The sequence below is a fragment of the Pinus tabuliformis genome, chromosome 2_1 (genome assembly GCF_031772625.1).
Source record: "Pinus tabuliformis cultivar Carrire ecotype Pingquan chromosome 2_1, CPIR1, whole genome shotgun sequence".
Classification (NCBI taxonomy): Eukaryota; Viridiplantae; Streptophyta; class Pinopsida; order Pinales; family Pinaceae; genus Pinus; species Pinus tabuliformis.
Genome location: NC_142299.1, coordinates 557,894,927 through 557,918,757, shown reverse-complemented (window position 1 = coordinate 557,918,757; position 23,831 = coordinate 557,894,927). Strand labels below are relative to the sequence as shown.

The 23,831-nt window shown below is 41.7% G+C and overlaps 1 protein-coding gene across 1 annotated transcript; it reads left to right on the top strand.

The window, feature by feature from the left end:
• Positions 1-8,175: 8,175 nt before the first annotated feature.
• On the top strand, positions 8,176-11,014 carry LOC149201591 (uncharacterized). The gene is made up of 5 exons (XM_089401315.1): positions 8,176-8,634; positions 8,669-9,447; positions 9,802-9,887; positions 9,993-10,264; positions 10,559-11,014. Exons 1-5 carry the CDS (start codon positions 8,176-8,178, stop codon positions 11,012-11,014), a joined length of 2,052 nt encoding a protein of 683 aa, XP_089257441.1.
• Positions 11,015-23,831: the final 12,817 nt, after the last annotated feature.

Below are 23,831 nucleotides of genomic sequence, written 5' to 3'. Positions count from 1 at the left end.
CTCTCTCTCTCTCTCTCTCTCTCTCTCTCTCTATCTATGTTTTTGTCTCTCTTCCCCTCACTCTCTCTCTCTCCCCCCCTCTCTCTCCCGCCCCCTACTTTCTCTCTCTCTCTCTGCCTACCCCCCCCCCCCCTCTCTCTCTCCCCCCCTCTTCTCTCTCTCCCTCCCTATGTCCCTCCTCTCCCTATCTCTCTCTCTCCCTCTCTCCCTCCCCACTCTCACTCTCACCCTCCCTCCCTCTTTCTCTCCCTCTCTCCCCTCTCCCTCTCCCCTCTCTCTCTCTCCCAGTCCCTCTCCCCCTCTGTTTTCCCCCATATTTCTCTCTCTCTCTCTCCTCTCTCCCCCCCTCTCTCTCTCTCTCCCACTCTCTCTCTCCCCAACCCTTGCCTCTCTCTCCCACTCTCTCTCTCCCCAACCCTCGCCTCTCTCTCTCACTCCCCCCCCCCTCTCTCTCACCCATCCCCCCTCTCTCACTCCTCTCTGTTCCCCTCTCTCTCTCCACCCATCTCTCCCCTCTCTCTGTCTCCCTCCTCCCTGCTCTCTCTCTCCCCCCCACCATCTGTCTATCTCTCTCTCCCCTCTATCGATCTATCTCTCTCTCTCCCTCACTCTCTCATTCTCTCTCTTTGTATCTCCCTCTCCCAAACCTCTCTCTCCCTCTCTCTCGCTCACCCTCCTCTCTCTATCATTCTCTCTTCCTCTCTCTCTCGCTCTCTCTCTCTTCCCCCCCTCTCTCTCTCTCCACTCGCTCTCTCTCCCCCCACCTCTCTCTCTCTCTCTTTCTCTCTCTCCCCACTCTCTATGTCTCTCTCTATCCCTCCTCCCACTCTCTCTCTCTCCCCCCATCTATCTCTCTCACTCTCTCTCTCTCTCTCTCTTACTCCTCCCTCCCTCCCCACCCCCTCTCTCTCTCCCTCCCTCCCATCCCCTCTCTCCCCCCCCTCTCCCCCCAATCTCTCCCTCTCTCCCCCTCCTCTCTCTCTCCCTTGCTCCTCTCTCTCTCCCTCTCTCTCTCTCTCTCTCTCTCTCTCTCTCTCTCACTCTCTCTCTCTGTACCCTTTTCTCTCTCCCTATCTATCTATGTCTCTCTCCCCCCCCTCTCTCCCCCCTTTATCTCTCTCTCTATCTCCCCCTCTCTCGCTCTCACTCCCCCCCCTCTCCCTTCGTGTCCCTCTCCCTCTCTCCCCCTCTCTTTGCCCCCATCTCTCTCTCTCTCTCTCTCCCCACACCTCGTCTCTCTCTCTCTCTGTTCCACTCTCTCCCGACCCCCTCTCTCCCATTGCTCCCTCTGTCTCCCTCGCTCCATCTCTCTCTCTCTCTCACCCCCCTCGCACCTCCCTCTCACCTCACCCCCCTCCCACCTCCCTCTCACCTCCACCCTCTCTCTCTTTCGCTCTTTCCACCTATCTCCATCTAGTGCCCCTCTCTCTCTCCCCTCTTATCTCTCTCTCTCTTTCTCCCTCTCCTGCCCCCATCTCTCGCTCCCTCTCTCTCCACACTCTTCTCTCTCTCTCTCTCCTCCCCCCTACCCCCCGCTCTTTCTCTCTCTCTCCCCCCTTGATCTCTCTCCCTCTCATCCTCGCTTGCTTGATCTCTCTCTCTCTACCTCCCTCTCCCCGCCTCTCTCTATCCCCATCTCTCTCTATCATTCTCTCTTCCTCTCTCTCTCGCTCTCTCTCTCTTCCCCCCTCTCTCTCCCCTATATCTTCCCTCTCTCTCTCTCCACTCGCTCTCTCTCCCCCCACCTCTCTCTCTCTCTCTTTCTCTCTCTCCCCACTCTCTATGTCTCTCTCTATCCCTCCTCCCCACTCTCTCTCTCTCCCCCCATCTATCTCTCTCACTCTCTCTCTCTCTCTCTCTTACTCCTCCCTTCTCTCTCAAATCCTCCCTCCCTCCCCACCCCCTCTCTCTCCCTCCCTCCCATCCCCTCTCTCCCCCCTCTCCCCCCAATCTCTCCCTCTCCCCCCCTCTCTCTCCCCCTTGCTCGCTCTCTCTCTCCCTCTTACTCTCTCTCTCTCCCCCCCTCTCTCTCTCTCTCTCTCTCTCTCTCTCTCTCTTTCACTCTCTCTCTCTGTACCCTTTTCTCTCTCCCTATCTATCTATGTCTCTCTCCCCCTCCTCTCTCCCCCCTTTATCTCTCTCTCTATCTCCCCCTCTCTCGCTCTCACTCCCCCCCCTCTCCCTTCGTGTCCCTCTCCCTCTCTCCCCCTCTCTTTGCCCCCATCTCTCTCTCTCTCTCTCTCTCTCTGTTCCACTCTCTCCCGACCCCCCTCTCTCCCATTGCTCCCTCTGTCTCCCTCGCTCCATCTCTCTCTCTCTCTCTCCCCCCTCCCACCTCCCTCTCACCTCACCCCCCTCCCACCTCCCTCTCACCTCCACCCTCTCTCTCTTTCGCTCTTTCCACCTATCTCCATCTAGTGCCCCCTCTCTCTCTCCCCTCTTATCTCTCTCTCTCTTTCTCCCTCTCCTGCCCCCATCTCTCGCTCCCTCTCTCTCCACACTCTTCTCTCTCTCTCTCTCCTCCCCCCTACCCCCCGCTCTTTCTCTCTCTCTCCCCCCTTGATCTCTCTCCCTCTCATCCTCGCTTGCTTGATCTCTCTCTCTCTACCTCCCTCTCCCCGCCTCTCTCTATCCCCATCTCTCCCCCTCTCTTTGTCTCCCTCCACCCGCTCTCTCTCTCTCCCTATCTCTATCTCTCTCTCCCTCTCTCTCTACCACTACCTCTCTCTCTACCCCTCCCTCTCTCTCTCCCCCGCGTCTCTCCCCCCCTACCCCCGCTCTCTTTCTCTCTCTCTCTCTATCTATCTCTCGACCCCCCTCTCTCTCCTGCTTCTTTCTTTCTCTCTCTCTCTCTCTCTCTCTCGACCCCCCCCCCCTCTCTCTCCCTCTCTTTCTCTCTCCCTCTCTCTCTATCTCTCTTGATACCTCCCTCTTTTCCTCCCTCTTTCGCTCTCTCTCTCCGCCCCTCTCTCTCCCCTCCCCCCCACTCTCTCTCTCTCCCTCTCCCCCACTCTCTCTCTCTCTCTCTCTCTCTCTCTCTCCCCCTCTCTATCTATGTGTGTGTCTCTCGTCCTCTCTCTCTCTCTCTCTCTCTATAGGGGAGAGGGGGTGGTGGGGAGAGAGTGGAATAGAGAGAGAGAGAGGGTGGGGAGAGAGTGGAATATATATATATATATATATATATATATATATATATATATATATATATATATATATATATATATATATATTCCACTCTCTCCCCACCGCCCCCTCTCCCCCCCACCCTCAATCTCTCTATCTACCCGTTTCTCTCTCTCTCTCTCGCCCATTCTCTCTCTCTCGCTCTCGCCCCCTCTCTCTCCCCCTCTCTCTCTCTCGCCCCCCTCCCTCTCTCCCTCTCTCTCTCTCCCCCCTCAATTTCTCTATCCCCCTTGCTCTCTCTCCCCCTCTCTCGTCCACCCTCGCTTTCTCTACCTCCCATCTCTCCCCCCCTCTCTATCATTATCATTGTTATTATCATTATCTTATCATTTAACATGTACAATCTACATCATGTAAAAAAGAAAAACATCTTATCAATTAAAAAAAAAGATCATCATATTATTTCAACAACACAATTATTCATACATTTATGAAATTTTAAAGAAAGATAATTTCACTGTTTTTTATAGTTAAATAAGCAAATACATGTATTTCGAATATTTTAAATAAATAAAACAATTATGTTCATGAATAATTTGTTTTACATTATATAATTAAAAAAAAAAGAATAAATATATAATTGAATAATGCATATCATTTTACAATATAAACAGGCATGTATAATACAAAAATTTTAATTGGCAACAATATTCATTTCTAAAAAATATAATAAATCACTAAAAAAAATTAGCTCACATTTCTTGTAGCACCCGTAATAAATTATCTATTTTTTATACAAAAGATTAAAATTATATATTAAAAATTACAAAAGCAAAAAAAAAATCATAAAATGTAATAAGAAAAGTGTAAGAATGTACAATAATGACTTTATTGCATGTTAATGCTTGCCGTCAAGTTATATAAAATTAGTCTTCACTAATTTAAAAAAAAAAAACGTTTAAAAGAAAGGCAGCAGATGCCTTTTGCATTAATGAAAAAGAAAGGTTTGATAAGAAATACGAAGAGGGATTAATGAGATTTGTTATCAGGCATAGAGTGTGTGTTTTTTTCTGAAGTAATATAGAATAGAATAAATGACCAAAAACAGGATAAAAATATTTTAAAACAAGACGAAGAGATTAATAGGATTATGGATGAAGAACACAGTATAAATATTTAAAAACACTATCTTAGATCATACCGGTACCGAAGGAGGAGACACAATAAAAATAAAGATGACACACAGTAAAAATATAGATCAGATCGGTACCGTAGGAGGAGACACAGTAAAAGTAAAAATGACACAGTAAAAATAAGGATGACAGAGCATAAAAATTTAAAAACACTATCTTAGATCAGGAGACACAGTAAAAGTAAAAATGACACATAGTAAAAATAAGGATGACAGAGCATAAAAATTTAAAAACACTATCTTAGATCAGGCGGGTAGAAGGAGGAGACACAGTAAAAATAAAGATGACTGCCCACCGAGAATAGATAAAAAAGAAAGTAATGGATTAGCATAAAGATTTAAAAACAAATTGAAAATAGTTTTTATAATTGAAAATTGAAAATTGTTCTCTCAATAAATTGAAAATGGTTTTATAATTGATGTTTTTATAAACAAATTAAAATTTCATATAAAATTTATAAAAAAGGATAAAAAATAAAAATATATAATTTTCTTAACTTACTACATTTACAAATAAGTTTAAATGCCAAATAGAAATAGAACAACGGTGAATGGAGAAGGGGGTAAGGGCAATTGGATGTGAGACAATCGTCTTGAAGAAATCAAAGAAGAGAAATTGGGTTTATGTAATATCCCCTGTGAAAAGTAATGTTGGTAAATGGTAAAAGTAATTATTGAACATGAGACTTTATTTGAAATTATATATATATATTCTGGTTATTAAATTTGTGTTAATGGAAAATAATTGTGTTGACATTATTAGAATTGAGTTATGATTAATCTTGGTTAAGTAACTGATGAGTCAGTTATGCTGGAAACCCTAACTACCTTGAGGTAGTTGAGACCCCAGAGGAAAAAGGGGAATTGCCAAGTCTGGTTGGGATCAGATGGCAAGGAAGGAAAAGAAAAAGGAAAAAAAAGGCATTTTTCTTTTGGCATGCTATGTCTGGTTAGGATCAGATGGCATGAGAGGAAAAGAATTTCCTGTGCACGCTAAGTCTGGTTAGGATCAGATAGCGTTACTGGCGAGTCCAGTATTATTGCGGTCGAGTAGGACCTGCAATTGCTTGGGGGTGGAAGATCAACGAGAGAAGTCTTCCTACGGTCGGGAGGTTTGGCAAGCAATAACAAGTAGGTTGCGGAAGAGCAGGTATGGCTCATAATGCTCACACCTACTAGAAATACTTCTGTTATTATTCTGTGTCGAAGGAAAAACCACTGGTAATAACTGCTACTTTCTTGAGAATATATGATAAAGATGAGTAATTTCTAAGACACAGACAAAGACGGTTATTAGCTGTTCTTTCTTAAGTATAAGATGTAAAGAAGATTAATTTCTTTAACTCGGACAGAGATTAATATTAGCTGTTCTGTTCTCGAGGATAAATGATAAAGAAAGATGAACTCTATAACTCGGACTGAGACTAATATTAGCTGTTCCTTTCCTGAGAATAACATAAAAATAAGAATAACTCTATAAACAGAGCTCGATACTAGTTACTCATTTATAACTGAGTATAAGGAAGAACAAAACCCTCTTTATTACAGCAGTCTTTTATATTATAACAGAGAATGCAGTCTCTTATATTATAACAGAGAATGCAGTCTTTTATATTATAACAGAGAATGCAGTCTTTTGTATTATAACAGAGAATGCAGAGATAGGCCTGCGATAGGGAAAACGTATCCCATTCCAAATGATTTGCAACCATTAGCATATAAGAAGCTAAACCAAATGTACAGGCCTCATTATTAAACGAGAATATACAGTTCTGTAAAGATTACTGAGAAACCCTAAGACGCGTTCAAGAACCGAACCATGAAACATTACACAGCAACATTTTAAGATGTAATGGACACAAGTGTTCCGCATCAAAAGGAAAATATAGAGACTATCTGTATATACTTTCACATTCACAGCAATGTCGAACTGGAGTCTTTCTTCACACTGTAATATATAAAACGCTCGAATGAATAAGGGTATTAAATATAGAAACCCTGGTGTAAAGCCGTGAGGAGGGCCTCAACGGGTATTTGAAACAGAATGCATTCATATTACTCTAAACATATTAGGTAAACGCTGAAATGAAACATGCATCATTATTGTATAACATATGTATAAATAATGGACGCCGAGGACAGAGCAGGGTAACCAGGGTTACAGGCTCTCTCAGGCGGTTGTGGCCAGTAGGAAACCCTGACCTGGTAACTAATGCCGCGGAAGCTTACGCTCAGCCCGTGGAGTAACCAAGTCAACAGTCGAATGGCCTTAGGGTCATTCATCTGAATGGTAGTAAAAACTCAAACATGTAAAAAAGATCTGGAAATACATTTATATTGTTCATTGGAAGCAAATGGCACGACCCATTGAAACCAATGACCAGACGGTCGTAAAGGTACTATATCCATATACAACAAAGACTAAACAACCATTAGAACCGAAGTCGAGCTCAAGAAATAATATTAGACTGTGTTTCAAAAAGAATAAAATGTCAGTACAGTGCCTGAGACAGAACTGTAAATCATTCATGAGCCAGTAATGCAACCCTCGGAGTCCTAGCGAAGGGTTTTAATATACAAAAGCTAACACTACATGCCTTCAATAGACCCTGAGCTTGTGCAGGGAACAGATTTGAGACTCAGTGTCGGAACCCCTGTCAAGCGGACGAGCACCTCTTAGACTCTAGCTACACAGAACTCGTATGTATAGCGGCGACAAGTGGGTTGAAACTTACCTGTCGGTGAGGAAGACGAGGAGGAGAAGAACCCTCGTCCCTTACGGCGGAAGGATTCCATTTCTGCACAAAAACTACACACTGTTAGCATCATATAAACTTGGTATTAAAACTGTAAGGAATCCAGAGCAAAGAAACTAAACCATAACCATAACCGAGCTGCACCTGGTTTCTGCAACACGGCACCTTACCTTCAAACAGCAATGAGGATGAATGGTGGCCCGATCTGCATTCCTGAGGCCAAAGACCAATGCGGCGGAGCATCATGAGGCTACAGAGCTGGAACGAGGCGAAGGAAATGGAATAAACATTATGGCAACCCGAAAGTTTAGACAAGTTATAAACCCTCCAGAAGATTACCGGCTCGTGGCTCATTGTGAACCCTTGATCTGCAGAAAGAATTGTCAACCATACGATTGCCGGTTTACCGTGGAGGTTCTCTGGCGCGAAAAGCATCAAGGCCGAGGAGTCAGGGCCATGTACAGGACGCACATGGCAAGATTGCCATCTACCGCACATCTTTCCAAATGGACGATGGAGGATGCATACACCTGGTCCGGGAATACGGTGGCCGGACAAACAATCAAACCCGATCTCTCGGGATATGTAATAAACATTCCATGATCAACATTGCATACAACTATATATATTGCGTGGTCAACGATTAATCTTTTCCATAAGCCGTGGATTATGCCTTTTTCATTCACAAATAATTAGGGTATAATGTATATTGAATCATTGAAGTCATGAGTGTGTGGAACGTAAGTGGATATATATGTGAGTGCGAATATAACAACATATATATCAAGCCATGAGTACAACAAAGTAGTAATGTTTAAGTATTGGTAAGGTTTGAATGCATCCAATAATGTGTAAGTCATAGTAATAATGCTTAGGTAGAAAAACTAACATTGCTGTATTATAATAAAAAAAAAAAAATTATTTGTGGAAGCGTGACAAATTGGTATCAGAGCCCAAGGTTTACAACTCTGTGACCTTTGGGAAAATTTTAAATTTTAAGATTACAGCAACATGTATATGAACATTATTATGGTAACAGTTCAGCCATACATCAAGATAAATTAAATCTGTTTAATGAGATGTTCTGGAGCAGGTAGTAGCAGAATGAGAAGAGCAAACAGTGCTCCTTATGGGAATCCAGAACCTCTGGACAACACGGAACAACCTCAAGGGAATTCTGAGTTTTGGGTACCGCTGGGAGCAGCAGGTCGCACTACTGACTCAACGCTATTGAGAACCTTGCAGGAGCTAAAGGATGAAATGGCTCAGTTGCGTGCGGATAACGCAAGATTGAATGTTGAACAAGAGAGGATCCTGAAAAGCTTATCTGATAAACAGCATCAACAGCAGTCACATCCGAGGCCGGAACAAGCACAAATAACAGATGAACAGAGCTATCATACTGAACAGGAGGAAGCAGAGGACAGAGGAGAGATGAGAGGAGAGAAGTCTGTCAACGCTTCTGAATATCAGACTCCCAAAAGACCCCGGATGGAATTACATGGAGAATTCAAGAAGATTAAACCACCTCATTTTGATGGAGAATCTGAAGAAGCTGCAAAGGCATGGCTGATTAATATGAATAAGTATTTTTCAGGTATACGAATACGATCATCATCTGAAGGCAAGGCTGGCTATATTCCAGTTGCAAGCCAAAGCCACATTATGGTGGGAAGAGGTCAAGATGGTGCGGGGAATAAGTGAACAGGATGTGACATGGGAAAAGTTTCAAGGATATTTTAAAGAGAAGTACCTGACAGAACGTTTTTATGATGAAAAGGCACATGAATTTCATGATCTGCGGCTAGGACAACAGACCATTGATGAGTTTGTAACCAAGTTCACATCCCTGCTTCGCTACGTGCCCTATATTCGGGAAGAGAAGGCTAAAGTCCAAAGATTTGTTAGTAGCCTACCTCTGAAAATGCGAGAAAGAATAGAGTTCGATAATCCGAAAACCATGGATGAAGCAATACGAAAAGCAAGACTGTGTTATCAGCAGAACAGATCAAAAGGACAAAATCCCGGAAAGCGTTGGATAGATAAGCGAGGCAGTAAAATGCCCATGGGTAGTAAGGGAGCACGCAGCAGTTTTCAGAAAGGATTCTCGAAAGGAGCCAGCACTAAAAATCCAGCAAAATCTCAGAGTAGATTCAAGCCTCCTGCAGAATCTAAATACAGTGAACAACAAGTTAGATTGGACAATGAAAGCACAACTCGGGCAACTGTTCAGTGTTGGGGTTGTGGCGGACCCCATTATATCAGGAACTGTCCTCATCGGAAGGATAGCGATCAGTTGTCCCAGATTTATGAAGCTTCAACAGTAGGAGATGTGGCTCGATCCATGCCCAGAATAAACGCAGCACTGGAGGATCGGCAAGCTGATTACCAGCCAACGATGATAGAGTTTGAAGGTAAGATCTTTGATCGCGCTGTTTCTGTTTTAGTAGACCCAGGGGCTACTTTAAGCTATATAAGTCCTAAAGTGGTAGAAAGCTGTGGTTTGCAAACTACTAAATTTAAAAGCCCATGGTTAGTACAGCTGGCCACTGGGACCAAAAGAAGAGTACTAACCAAAGTCAGCAACTGTCCATTACGGTTAGCTGGCCAAACCATAACAACTGAGTTGAATGTACTCCCTCTTGGTTCCTATGACGTGCTGATAGGAATGGACTGGTTGGAACGACGGTGGTCTGTAATTAATTGTAAAACAAAAAAAGTTTCTTACAGAGACGAGCTGGGTGTGGGAAAAGAAATTCAAGGCATTCAGAAACCAGTGCAGATTCGGCCGATCACAGCCTCTCAGCTGGTTAAGTGTATCCGGAATAAATGCCAGATTTATGCAGTACAAGTGGGGTTTGCAGATTCCGTGGATGAGGTTGCAACTGTTAAAGATATACCAGTAGTGTAGGAATTTGCAGACGTGTTTCCTGAAGAGATTCCAGGGCTGCCGCCTAGAAGGGATCTGGATTTCACCATTGAACTGATACCCGGAGCAGCCCCAGTATCCCGAGCACCTTATCGGATGAGTGTGCCGGAGTTAACTGAGTTAAAAATGCAGCTGCAAGAGCTGCTGGAAAAGAAGTACATCCGCCCCAGCGTCTCTCCTTGGGGAGCTCCTGTGCTGTTTGTGCGGAAGAAGGATGGGACTCTGCGAATGTGCATTGACTATAGACAGTTGAATAAGCTGACAGTTAAAAACAAATATCCACTACCCCGCATTGACGAGCTGTTTGATCAGGTGAAGGGAGCAACCATCTTCTCTAAGATCGACTTGAGATCAGGATACCACCAGATTAGAATAAAAGATGAGGACATAGCCAAGACCGCTTTTCGTACTCGTTATGGACATTACGAGTTTGTGGTACTGTCTTTTGGGTTAACTAATGCACCTGCAACGTTTATGTGTTTAATGAATAGTGTATTTCATCAATACTTAGACAAATTTGTATTGATCTTTATTGATGATATACTTATCTATTCACAGAATAGGAAAGAGCATGAGGAACATCTAAGGATCGTGTTACAGACCTTGTGGGAACACCAGCTATATGGAAAATTCAACAAATGTGACTTCTACAAAGAACAGATCCAGTATTTGGGTCACATTATTACAAAGGAAGGTATAGCCGTAGACCCCGAAAAGATTAAAACTATAATGGATTGGCCTACACCTAAGGATGTAGCAGACATTCGATCTTTCATGGGGCTGGCTGGATATTACCGACGGTTTTTAGAAGGTTTTTCTAGAGTTGTCTTTCCCATTACCTCCTTGCAAAAGAAGGGAAAAGTGTTTAAGTGGACAGCGGAGTGTCAGCGGAGCTTCGAACAGCTCAAGCATTTACTTACCACAGCACCTGTGTTGTGTGTGGCAGATCCCGAAAAAGAATACGTAGTCTGTACAGATGCCAGTAAGGAGGGCGTGGGCGGAGTATTAATGTAGGAAGGCAAAGTGATTGCCTATGAATCCAGGAAGTTGAAGGAGCATGAGCAGAAATATTCTGCCTATGACCTGGAATTAACTGCTGTGATTCATGCTCTGAAAATGTGGCGCCATTATTTAGTAGGAAGAAAGCTTGTGTTAATGACAGATCACCACAGTTTGACTAGTTACTTTAGTCAACCCACTTTAAATGCAAGACAAGCAAGATGGGTTGACTTTTTGGGAAATTTCGATTTCGAAATTAAGCACCTAAAGGGAAAGGAGAACAGAGTAGCTGATGCACTAAGTCGAAAAGTGCATTGCATTTATGAGATTGGTATCAGTCAAGGATGGTCCACTCTTGACCAAGAGATTGAGGAGGCGTCGGCGCAAGATCAGAGTTATTTGCAAAAGAAGCATTTGGTGCAGAATTCAGATGCCCGTTCCATACAACAAGGTTATACCTTGAATGCAGCCGACTTGTTGTGTTTTCAAAAGAAGATTTATGTACCCAATCAGAGCAGTATTAAAGAGAAGATTTTGGATGAAAAGCGTAGAAGTCCTTATGCAGGACATCCTGGCTACCAGAAACTAATCACCTCACTAAGGAAGGAGTATTTTTGGCCAGGCATGAAGAAGGATGTTGTAGAATACCTGGCGCGCTGTTTGGAGTGTCAGCAAGTGAAAGTTGAACATCAGCATCCTGCAAGATTGCTACAGCCAATACCCATACCAGAATGGAAATGGGAGACCATAACCATGGACTTTATTACCGGTTTGCCGAAATCCAAAAAGAATAATGACTCGATAATGGTAGTAGTGGATAAACTCAGTAAGTCAGCTCACTTTATACCGGTTCAATCCACTTATCGTGCAGCTCAAATCGCAAACATTTTTATGCAAAATATATTTAAACTACATGGGCTGCCGAAGGTAATAATATCTGATCGTGATGTTAAGTTCGCCTCAGATTTTTGGAGGACCTTATTTGAAGGTCTAGGAACTCAGTTGAGTTTCAACACCGCCTATCATCCGCAAACTGACGGACAGACTGAGCGAGTGAATCAAGTGTTGGAGGACATGTTGAGAACTTATGTGATGCAGCAGCCGACACGATGGGAGGAGTACCTACACCTAGTAGAATTCGCCTATAATAATGGCTATCACTCATCCTTGAAGATGAGCCCATTCGAAGTACTTTACGGCCGGAGGTGCCGCACACCCTCTAGTTGGGGCGGACCGGAGGACAAACTCTTGTTAGGACCTGAAATGTTGGAAGAGATGGAGGTCACGTTGAAAAAGGTTCGAGCTAATTTAAAGATGGCACAAGATAGGCAGAAAAAATTTGCAGACCGGAAGAGAACCTTTAAAGAATATCAAGTGGGTGAACATGTATACATCAGACTTCGACCCAGGAAAAGTACCCTTCAATGGAATGCCTGTGCCAAATTGGCACCACGTTTTTGTGGACCATTCCAAATTCTGGCACGAGTGGGGCCTGTAGCCTATCAGCTCGCCCTACCCAGCCATATTCGGGTTCATAATGTCTTCCATGTATCAGTTTTAAAGAGATATGTGTATGACCCTAAACATGTAATAAGTTGGCAGGACATTCAGGTGAGGAGAGACTGTCATAAAGCTGTAAATTGAAATAAATACTAGTAGACAACTGATTTAATTGTTATGTGTTTCAGGTGGAACCGGAAGGAGAGTTCCTGGTCGAACCAATGAACATATTAGATCAGAGAAGAGTCGAGCTGCGGAAAAAGGTCATCAGCCAGGTTAAAGTGCAGTGGCAGCACTTTGGGCCTGAAGAGGCCACCTGGGAAGATGAACAGATGATGCGGGATGCTTATCCCAGACTGTTTTTGGGTAAACAGCAACATCGGGACGATGTAGACTTTCAGGGGGGGGAGATGTAATATCCCCTGTGAAAAGTAATGATTGGTAAATGGTAAAAGTAATTATTGAACAAGAGACTTTATTTGAAATTATATATATATATATATATATTCTGGTTATTAAATTTGTGTTAATGGAAAAATAATTGTGTTGACATTATTAGAACTGAGTTATGATTAATCTTGGTTAAGTAACTGATGAGTCAGTTATGCTGGAAACCCTAACTACCTTGAGGTAGTTGAGACCCCAAAGGAAAAAGGGGAATTGCCAAGTCTGGTTGGGATCAGATGGAAAGGAAGGAAAAAAAAAAGGAAAAAAAAAGGCATTTTTCTTTTGGCATGCTATGTCTGGTTAGGATCAGATGGCATGAGAGGAAAAGAATTTCCTGTGCACGCTAAGTCTGGTTAGAATCAGATAGCGTTACTGGCGAGTCCAGTATTATTGCGGTCGAGTAGGACCTGCAATTGCTTGGGGGTGGAAGATCAACGAGAGAAGTCTTCCTACGGTCGGGAGGTTTGGCAAGCAATAACAAGTAGGTTGCGGAAGAGCAGGTATGGCTCATAATGCTCACCTACTAGAAATACTTATGTTATTATTCTGTGTCGATGGAAAAACCACTGGTAATAACTGCTACTTTCTTGAGAATATATGATAAAGATGAGTAATTTCTAAGACACAGACAAAGACGGTTATTAGCTGTTCTTTCTTAAGTATAAGATGTAAAGAAGATTAATTTCTTTAACTCGGACAGAGATTAATATTAGCTGTTCTGTTCTCGAGGATAAATGATAAAGAAAGATGAACTCTATAACTCGGACTGAGACTAATATTAGCTGTTCCTTTCCTGAGAATAACATAAAAATAAGAATAACTCTATAAACAGAGCTCGATACTAGTTACTCATTTATAACTGAGTATAAGGAAGAACAAAACCCTCTTTATTACAGCAGTCTTTTATATTATAACAGAGAATGCAGTCTTTTATATTATAACAGAGAATGCAGTCTTTTATATTATAACAGAGAATGCAGTCTTTTGTATTATAACAGAGAATGCAGAGATAGGCCTGCGATAGGGAAAACGTATCCCATTCCAAATGATTTGCAACCATTAGCATATAAGAAGCTAAACCAAATGTACAGGCCTCATTATTAAACGATAATATACAGTTCTGTAAAGATTACTGAGAAGCCCTAAGACGCGTTCAAGAACCGAACCAAGAAACATTACACAGCAACATTTTAAGATGTAATGGACACAAGTGTTCCGCATCAAAAGGAAAATATAGAGACTATCTGTATATACTTTCACATTCACAGCAATGTCGAACTGGAGTCTTTCTTCACACTGTAATATATAAAACGCTCGAATGAACAAGGGTATTAAATATAGAAACCCTGGTGTAAAGCCGTGAGGAGGGCCTCAACGGGTATTTGAAACAGAATGCATTCATATTACTCTAAACATATTAGGTAAACGCTGAAATGAAACATGCATCATTATTGTATAACATATGTATAAATAATGGACGCCGAGGACAGAGCAGGGTAACCAGGGTTACATGCTCTCTCAGGCGGTTGTGGCCGGTGGAAACCCTGACCTGGTAACTATTGCAGCGGGAGCTTACGCTCAGCCAGTGGAGTAACCAAGCCGGAGTCGAATGGCCTTAGGGTCATTCATCTGAACGGTAGTAAAAACTCAAACATGTAAAAAAGATCTGGAAATACATTTATATTGTTCATTGGAAGCAAATGCCACGACCCATTGAAACCAATGACCAGACGGTCGTAAAGGTACTATATCCATATACAACAAAGACTAAACAACCATTAGAACCGAAGCCGAGCTCAAGAAATAATATTAGACTGTGTTTCAAAAAGAATAAAATGTCAGTACAGTGCCTGAGACAGAACTGTAAATCATTCATGAGCCAGTAATGCAACCCTTGGAGTCCTAGCGAAGGGTTTTAATATACAAAAGCTAACACTACATGCCTTCAATAGACCCTGAGCTTGTGCAGGGAACAGATTTGAGACTCAGTGTCGGAACCCCTGTCAAGCGGACGAGCACCTCTTAGACTCTAGCTACACAGAACTCGTATGTATAGCGGCGACAAGTGGGTTGAAACTTACCTGTCGGTGAGGAAGACGAGGAGGAGAAGAACCCTCGTCCCTTACGGCGGAAGGATTCCATTTCTGCACAAAAACTACACACTGTTAGCATCATATAAACTTGGTATTAAAACTGTAAGGAATCCAGAGCAAAGAAACTAAACCATAACCATAACCGAGCTGCACCTGGTTTCTGCAACACGGCACCTTACCTTCAAACAGCAATGAGGATGAATGGTGGCCCGATCTGCATGCCTGAGGCCAAAGACCGATGCGGCGGAGCATCATGAGGCTACAGAGCTGGAACGAGGCGGAGGAAATGGAATAAACATTATGGCAACCCGAAAGTTTAGACAAGTTATAAACCCTCCAGAAGGTTACCGGCTCGTGGCTCATTGTGAACCCTTGATCTGCAGAAAGAATTGTCAACCATACGATTGCCGGTTTACCGTGGAGGTTCTCTGGCGCGAAAAGCATCAAGGCCGAGGAGTCAGGGCCATGTACAGGACGCACATGGCAAGATTGCCATCTGCCGCACATCTTTCCAAATGGACGATGGAGGATGCATACACCTGGTCCGGGAATACGGTGGCCGGACAAACAATCAAACCCGATCTCTCGGGATATGTAATAAACATTCCATGATCAACATTGCATACAGGGGTTAAATTTGACGGGTGACCCTACCCGTCAAGGAATTTTTTTATGACGTTTTTATTTTTAAACTGCCCATCATATGACTTTTAAAATTTATTTGTACAAGTTTCATCTAATTTCAAATTGTACAATAAAAGAACAATAGTTGTGAAATAATTTTCAAACCAAAAACATGAAATAAGAATCTCATCAACTAATTTATCTGGAAAGTTTTCCAAGTCGCTGTGATGTTGAAAATATGTTAGAAAACATATAAATAATTAGGAAAACTAAATATATTATCAAAGTGAAAAACTTGGAATTCTTAATTATAAACCCATATCTCTACCATAATCATTCATGAGGATTTGGAAAACCCAAACAATATATTGGGGTTTTGAAAACCCAAATACTAACCTGACAATAACTAAATATAAGATTCTGTTATATCCTATAATTACTTAAGATAGAGACATTGATCAAAATTAAAATTATGCCCACACATGAAGAAATGTCTTGAAGACCCATGAAAACCTACTCTAAGAATGAGAGAGGGATAACTTGAGTATAATTGGTTATTTGGTCAAACCATCTTTGACCATTGCAAGCCTGGTATTATGTCGAAAAGGGTTTCTTCGACGATAAAAGCCCTCAATAGAAACCCTATATCAAAAATGCAAAAGAAAACCCTCACATTATTATTATTGGAAAACCTTGATAGAATGTTACAGGGAGATAATTATTTTAACTAAAATTCTAATGTATCAATTCTGGACATGCGTACTTGCGGTGAGAAAGGTATGAGAGGGAGCAGAACTCTAAATTTCTTTAAAGAATTAAACCTTAAGCAATTGTTGCCTCGGCAAGAGATTTTTGACAGAACCCGTAAAAGAATATAATGAATAAGGGATTCTATTGTAGATATTCCTTCAAGGATATGTAAAACCCAAAGAATGTAGGCAAACTTCTATTCCTTCAATCAAATGATAAGTCAAATGTGAAACTAAAAACGCCTCAACAGAAATAGTTAACAGAGAAACCATGAATTACTTGAAGCCTGCGGCTTGAAAGGTTACGGATGATAAAGTTCGAGTAGACTTGACGTGGGTACATACAATGCTTTCGTAGTACCAAAAAGAAAATTATATGCAACTTAAACAATTATTTATGTAATGGATACATTGTGATGGGGCAACGATGGTTCAAGTCTCATTTTCTTTCAAAATATATATAAAGAAAAATTATAAAAAAAAATTAAAACTTTTAATTTTTATACATGCCCGTCAATATGACGGTTTTGAAAATGAATGGCAAGTTCCGCATGACGTGGAGGTTCAAAAGTAAAACGTATTTTACGGGTAAAAATGCAAAATACGTCCATATGGGCGTCAAATTTAACCCCTGATTGCATACAACTATATATATTGCGTGGTCAACGATTAATCTTTTCCATAAGCCGTGGATTATGCCTTTTTCATTCACAAATAATTAGGGTATGATGTATATTGAATCATTGAAGTCATGAGTGTGTGGAACGTAAGTGGATATACATGTGAGTGCGAATATAACAACATATATATCAAGCCATGAGTACAACAAAGTAGCAATGTTTAAGTATTGGTAAGGTTTGAATGCATCCAATAATGTGTAAGTCATAGTAATAATGCTTAGGTAGAAAAACTAACATTGCTGTATTATAATAAAAAAAAAAATTTATTTGTGGAAGCGTGACAGTTTATGGACTTTTTAAAAATAAATACAGTTTGTAGTTTTCTTACAACATGATATTGCACAAATTGCACAAATGGCAGAGAACAATGGCTCCAATTATATAAAGGTACTTTGCCGGCTATGGCAAAGAAAAACTGAAAGGCTATGAGTTAAAACTATTCACTCAAATTTTCAGTGAGCTCGCTGACTAGTTAGCTATAAATAAGGTAAGGTAATTGCTTGAACAAATCCAATAAGTTAAATTATTTTAACTTCTAAAGATATCAAACAAAATCTTGGAAAAGTAGGTGTACATCAAGAAAATAATCTTATAAACCAGAAGGTAAGTGCTTGAACAAATCCAATAAGTCAAATTATTTTAACTTCTAAAGATATCAAACAAAATCATGGAAAAGTAGGTGTACCCCAAGAAAATAACCTTATAAACTAGAAGGTAAGTGCTTGAACAAATCCAATAAGTTGAATTATTTTAACTTCTAAAGATATCAAACAAAATCATGGAAAAGTAGGTGTACGCCAAGAAAATAAGCTTATAAACTATAAAGACGGGGATCATTTGATCAGACCTAGATTTCCATTTTCAAGCTTAAGATTTGGAAAATAATCAAATATATCCACCAAGAATGATTCAATATTGAAATTGTAGCAATAAAAATAATGAAATTGCTCCAATCAAAATATTGGAGCAACAACAAAAGCAAACGCTAAATATTGGAGCAATAACAAAAGCAAACGCTAAAGCGAAGTCAACAATAAATACATCACAAATAGAGAGCCACTTGTTATAATTATCTACGAGGGTATTGGATTTGCGAGAGAATATCTATGAGCTTTTTGAAAATGAGAGATAGAATAATGATGGCTTAACTGCACATTCCTAGACATAGAGAAAGTGTATCACACATAAACGTGTAAATAGATAAAAATAGTGAGTCCTAGTTTAAAGGTTCGGTAGATGGTTCTTGAATATAACTTTGTTATTTTCAGTTAGGGGTTTTCTCTAATAACTCTAAGATTATATAAACTTGTCTATCTCCATTATAAACAATTAAAAGAAGACAAGGAAAACTTAACTTTCTCTTTTTATACAGAGAAGAGAGAAGATCTCCATTATAAACCATTAAAAGAAAATGAGGAAAAATTAACAATTAAGAGGAGAGAGAAGATAGAGAGCCCATTATAAACCATTAAAAGAAAATGAGGAAAAGTTAACAATTAAGAGGAGAGAGAAGATAGAGAGCCTTTCTTGTTTTATTGAGAAGATAATGAGGCGTTTTTGTTTTACTGTTAAAGGAGCCTACCACAACGTCTATAAAAAAAAATTAGATGCTTTTCATGAAATTGTTGGGTTTTCTTAACAAGAAAGCTCCACGTCATCTATCCACGTTCGTGCAAACCAGTTGGGCGCAGCCTTTCCGCTGCCCTTCATTGGAAAAGCTAAAAGCTAAAAGTTGTCCGTTAGTTCATCATTGGAAAATCTAAAAGCTAAAAAAGCTAAAAGTTTAGTTCAAGAAAGCTAAAAGCTATCCGATACCAGAGAAAATCCGCTATCCAGCCTTATATAATCTTGGCCTTGGTCTTCATTCACTGCGCCTGCAAATATTTTGTTGCATGTTTCTGCGCCTGCAAATATTTTGTTGCTGCCTGTTATCTTGTAAATGTTACAGTATTTTATTTTCTCTTGTTATCAGATAAGAAGAGAGAAGATGCCTAAGAGGTCACAAATTTACCGGCACTTTGATGCATGAATGAATGTCGCGCTTCACTGGGAGGGATTACTACTTTCATGGCTGTACTCTTTCATAGTTCACCGTCTTTACAGGTATTTCTAAAATTTATGGTTTTCTGGAGTATTCATTGTTTTTCTGGGCAGATTTTCACTGTATTTATTCTGCATCATCTTTTGTTCTGCGTCATCTTTTGGTTAGTATTTATTTATCAGACTTTTTTGGGTAGATTTTAATGTAATTACGCATTTATTTGCATTTATTTACTTACTATTTTTTTAATCACTAATTTATGTTTCGGCTTTTTGCATCTGACCCTAGTTTTCCTGATTCTCTTAGAAAAAAAAAATTGGTAAAAAAATGTCAAATAAGTGTTTGAGATTTTGTGCATCAGAACTGTATTTTTTTTTTACAGCAATATAGAAAAATTTATTGTAGAGCTTTTTGTTGTGTTTTGGTTAAAAAGGGTGATCTCATCCCATAAGTTCTGAAATTGCATCCATTTCAAACTGAGACAGGGTAAAGGGTGGTATAATGTTTGTCAGATGTATCCAGGTTAGAGTATTAGAAATTTAATGACACAAAATCTGTATTGTGCTTTTTTTACCATATGAATCACACTATTTATATATACTTTTTATTAATTCTGATAGGAGAAATTCATTTCTATCAGTGTGCATTGTGGTATATTCATTTAATTAGAATATATTGTATAGTGAAAAATATTTGATTTATATATAATAAAGTGATAATCTTTTTATATTTAAATTGATTTAAATTTATATGTCTAATGTAAAAGTTTATTAAGATTGATTTTGAATATGTTTTTCTACTAAATGTTTTATATATAAATTTTTATAAATTTAGATTGTGTTAAAATAGGCTTGGCTACTTAAGGATAGAATGGGCTAAGCTAGGCTAGGCTACTCTACAATAGGGTAAGGTAAGCTAGGGCGGGTTAGAGAAGGTTAGAATAGGCTAAGTTGTGTTATACTAGAGTAGGCTAGGTTATTCTAGAATAGGGTAGCGCTAGTCTAGGCTTAGGCTAGGCTATGCTACAGTAGGGGAGGGCTAGGCTAGGCTATGCTAGAGTAGGGTAGCGCTAGTCTAGGCTAGGTTATAGTAGGCTAGGCTGGGGTAGGACAGAATAGAGTAGGTTAGGACAGAATAGAGTAGGTTAGGGTAGGTTCGTGTAGGCTAGCATAGGGTAAGGTACAGTAGGCTAGGTTAGAGTAGAGTAGGTTAGGATAGGATAGGCTAGGCTAGAGTAGGTTATGTTAGGCTTAGGCTAGGCTATGCTAGAGTAGGGGAGGGCTAGGCTAGGCTATGCTAGAGTTGGGTAGTGCTAGTCTAGGCTAGGCTATAGTAGGCTAGGCTAGGGTAGGCAAGAATAGAGTAGGTTAGGCTAGGTTAGGGTAGGCTAGCATAGGTTAAGGTAGGGTAGGCTAGGCTAGAGTAGAGTAGGTAGGCTAGGCTAGGCTAGTAGAGTAGGTTAGGTTATGCTTAGGCTAGGCTATGCTAGAGTAGGCGAGGGCTAGGCTAGGCTATGCTACAGTAGTGTAGCGCTAGTCTAGGCTAGGCTAGGGTAGGCAAGAATAGAGTAGGTTAGGGTAGGTTACGATAGGCTAGCATAGGGTAAGGTAGGCTAGGCTAGGCTAGAGTAGAGTTGGTTAGGCTAGGATAGGATAGGATAGGATAGGCTAGGCTAGAGTAGGTTAGGCTAGGTTAGGCTAGGCTAGAGTAGGTTAGGCTAGGGTAGGCTAGAGTAGAGTAGGTTAGGCTAGGATAGTCTAGGATAGGCTAGGCTAGGTTCGGCTAGGCTAGGTTCGGCTAGGCTAGAGTAGGTTAGGCTAGGTTGGACTAGGCTAGGATAGATTAGGCTAGGATTAGCTAGGCTAGGATAGATTAGGCTAGGCTAGAGTAGGTTAGGCTAGGATAGGCTAGGTAAGAGTAGGTTAGGCTAGAGTAGGTTAGGCTAGGCTAGAGTAGGTTAGGCTAGGTTGGACTAGGCTAGAGTAGGTTAGGCTAGGATAGGCTAGGCTAGAGTAGGTTATGCTAGGTTGGACTAGGCTAGGCTAGGATAGGTTAGGCTAGGATAGGCTAGGCTAGAGTAGGTTAGGCTAGGATAGGCTAGGCTAGAGTAGGTTAGGCTAGGTTGGAGTAGGTTAGGCTAGGTTAGGCTAGGCTAGAGTTGGTTAGGGTAGGTTAGGCTAGGCTAGAGTAGTTTAGGCTAGGTTGGACTAGACTAGAGTAGGTTAGGCTAGCATAAGCTAGAGTAGAGTAGTTTAGGCTAGGATAGGGTAGGCTAGAGTAGGTTAGGCTAGGTTAGAGTAGGTTAGGCTAGGTTAGGCTAGGCTAGAGTAGGTTAGGCTAGGTTGGACTAGGCTAGGATAGGTTAGGCTAGGATAGGCTAGGATAGAGTAGGATAGGATAGACTAGAGAAGGTTAGGCTAGGATAGGCTAGGCTAGAGTAGGTTAGGCTAGGCTAGAGTAGGATAGGCTAGGCTAGGATAGGCTAGGCTAGAGTAGGTTAGGCTAGGCATAGTAGGTTAGGTTATGCTAGAATAATGCAGGGCTAGGCTAGGCTATGATATAGTAGGGTACTGCTAGTCTAGGCTAGGATATAGTACTCTAGGCTAGGGTAGGTAAGAATAGATTCGGTTAGGGTAGGTTAGGATAGGCTACTATAGGGTAAGGTATGCTAGGCTAGGCTAGAGTAGAGTATGTTAGGCTAGGCTAGGATAGGATAGGATAGGCTAGGCTAGAGTAGGTTAGGCTACGCTAGAGTAGGTTAGGCTAGGATGGACTAGGCTAGCATAGGTTAGGCTAGGATAGGCTAGAGTAGAGTAGGTTAGGCTATGATAGGCTAGGCTAGAGTAGGTTAGGCTAGGTTCGGCTAGGCTAGAGTAGATTAAGCTAGGTTTGACTAGGCTAGGATAGGTTAGGCTAGGATAGGCTAGGCCAGAGTAGGTTAGGCCAGGATAGGCTAAGCTAGAGTAGGTTACGCTAGGATGGACTAGGCTAGAATAGGTTAGGCTAGGATAGGCTAGAGTAGAGTAGGTTAGGCTAGGAAAGGCTAGGCTAGAGTAGGTTAGGCTAGGATAGGCTAGGCTAGAGTAGATTAGGCTAGGTTGGGCTAGGCTAGAGTAGGTTAGGCTAGGTTGGACTAGGCTAGGATAGGTTAGGCTAGGATAGGCTAGGCTAGAGTAGGTTAGGCTAGGCTAGGCTATGATATAGTAGGGTAGCGCTAGTCTAGGCTAGGCTATAGTACTCTAGGCTAGGGTAGGTAAGAATAGATTCAGTTAGGGTAGGTTAGGGTAGGCTACTATAGGGTAAGGTAGGCTAGGCTAGGCTAGAGTAGAGTATGTTAAGCTAGGCTAGGCTAGGATAGGATAGGCTAGGCTAGAGTAGGTTAGGCTAGGCTAGAGTAAGTTAGGCTAGGATAGGCTAGAGTAGAGTAGGTTAGGCTAGGATAGGCTCGGTTAGAGTAGGTTAGGCTAGGTTCGGCTAGGCTAGAGTAGGTTAGGCTAGGTTGGACTAGGCTAGGATAGGTTATTCTAGGATAGGCTAGGCTAGAGTAGGTTAAGCTAGGATAGGCTAGGCTAGAGTAGGTTAGGCCAGGATAGGCTAAGCTAGAGTAGGTTACGCTAGAGTAGGTTAGGCTAGGTTGGACTAGGCTAGACTAGGTTAGACTAGGATAGGCTAGAGTAGAGTAGGTTAGGCTAGGATAGGCTACGTTAGAGTAGGTTAGGCTAGGATAGGCTAGGCTAGAGTAGGTTAGGCTAGGTTGGGCTAGGCTAGAGTAGGTTAGACTAGGTTGGACTAGGCTAGGATAGGTTAGGCTAGGATAGGCTAGGCTAGAGTAGGTTAGGCTAGGATAGGCTAGGCTAGAGTAGGTTAGGCCAGTATAGGGGAGGCTAGAGTAGGTTAGGCTAGGTTGGAGTATGTTAAGTTAGGTTAGGCTAGGCTAGAGTAGTCTAAGATAGGTTAGGATAGGCTAGGTTGGACTAAGCTAGAGTAGGTTAAGCTAGGATAGGCTAGAGTAGAGTAGGTTAGGCTAGGATAGGCTATGCTAGAGTTGGTTAGGCTAGGATAGGCTAGCCTAGAGTAGGTTAGGCTAGGGTAGGCTAGGCTAGGTTAGGCTAGGCTAGAGTATGTTAGGCTAGTTTGGACTAGGCTAGGATAAGTTAGGCTAGGCTAGAGTAGGTTAGCTTAGGATAGGCTAAGCTAGAGTAGGTCAGGCTAGGATAGGCTAGGCTAGAGTAGGTCAGGCTAGGTTAGGCTATGTTAGATTAGGTTAGGCTAAGTTGGAGTAGGCTAGAGTATGTTAGGCTAGGATAGGCTAGAGTAGAGTAGGTTAGGCTAGGATAGGCTAGAGTAGGTTAGGCTAGGTTGGGCTAGGCCAGAGTAGGTTAGGCTAGGTTGGACTACGCTAGGATAGGTTAGGCTAGGATACGCTAGGCTAGAGTAGGTTAGGCTAGCATAGGCTAGGCTACAATACATTAGGCTAGGATAGGCTAGGCTATAGTAGGTTAGGCTAGGTTGGAGTAGGCTAGGTTGGAGTAGGTTAGGCTAGGCTAGAGTAGGTTAGGTAAGGCTAGGCTAGAGTAGGTTAGGCTAGGGTAGGATAGGCTAGGTTAGGCTAAGCTAGACTAAGTTATGCTAGAGTAGGTTAGGCTAGGTTATTCTAAGCTAGAGTATTTAGGCTAGTTTAGCGCTAGGCTAGGCTAA

Bases quoted from the DNA above. Each gene is read 5' to 3' on its own strand.
- LOC149201591 (XM_089401315.1), top strand. From the start codon at position 8,176: ATGAGAAGAGCAAACAGTGCTCCTTATGGGAATCCAGAACCTCTGGAC. The intron at 9,448-9,801 runs GCAAGCTGATTA...AGTTTCTTACAG, and splicing joins AACGCAGCACTGGAGGATCG to AGACGAGCTGGGTGTGGGAA. The intron at 9,888-9,992 runs GTATCCGGAATA...AGGAATTTGCAG, and splicing joins AGCCTCTCAGCTGGTTAAGT to ACGTGTTTCCTGAAGAGATT.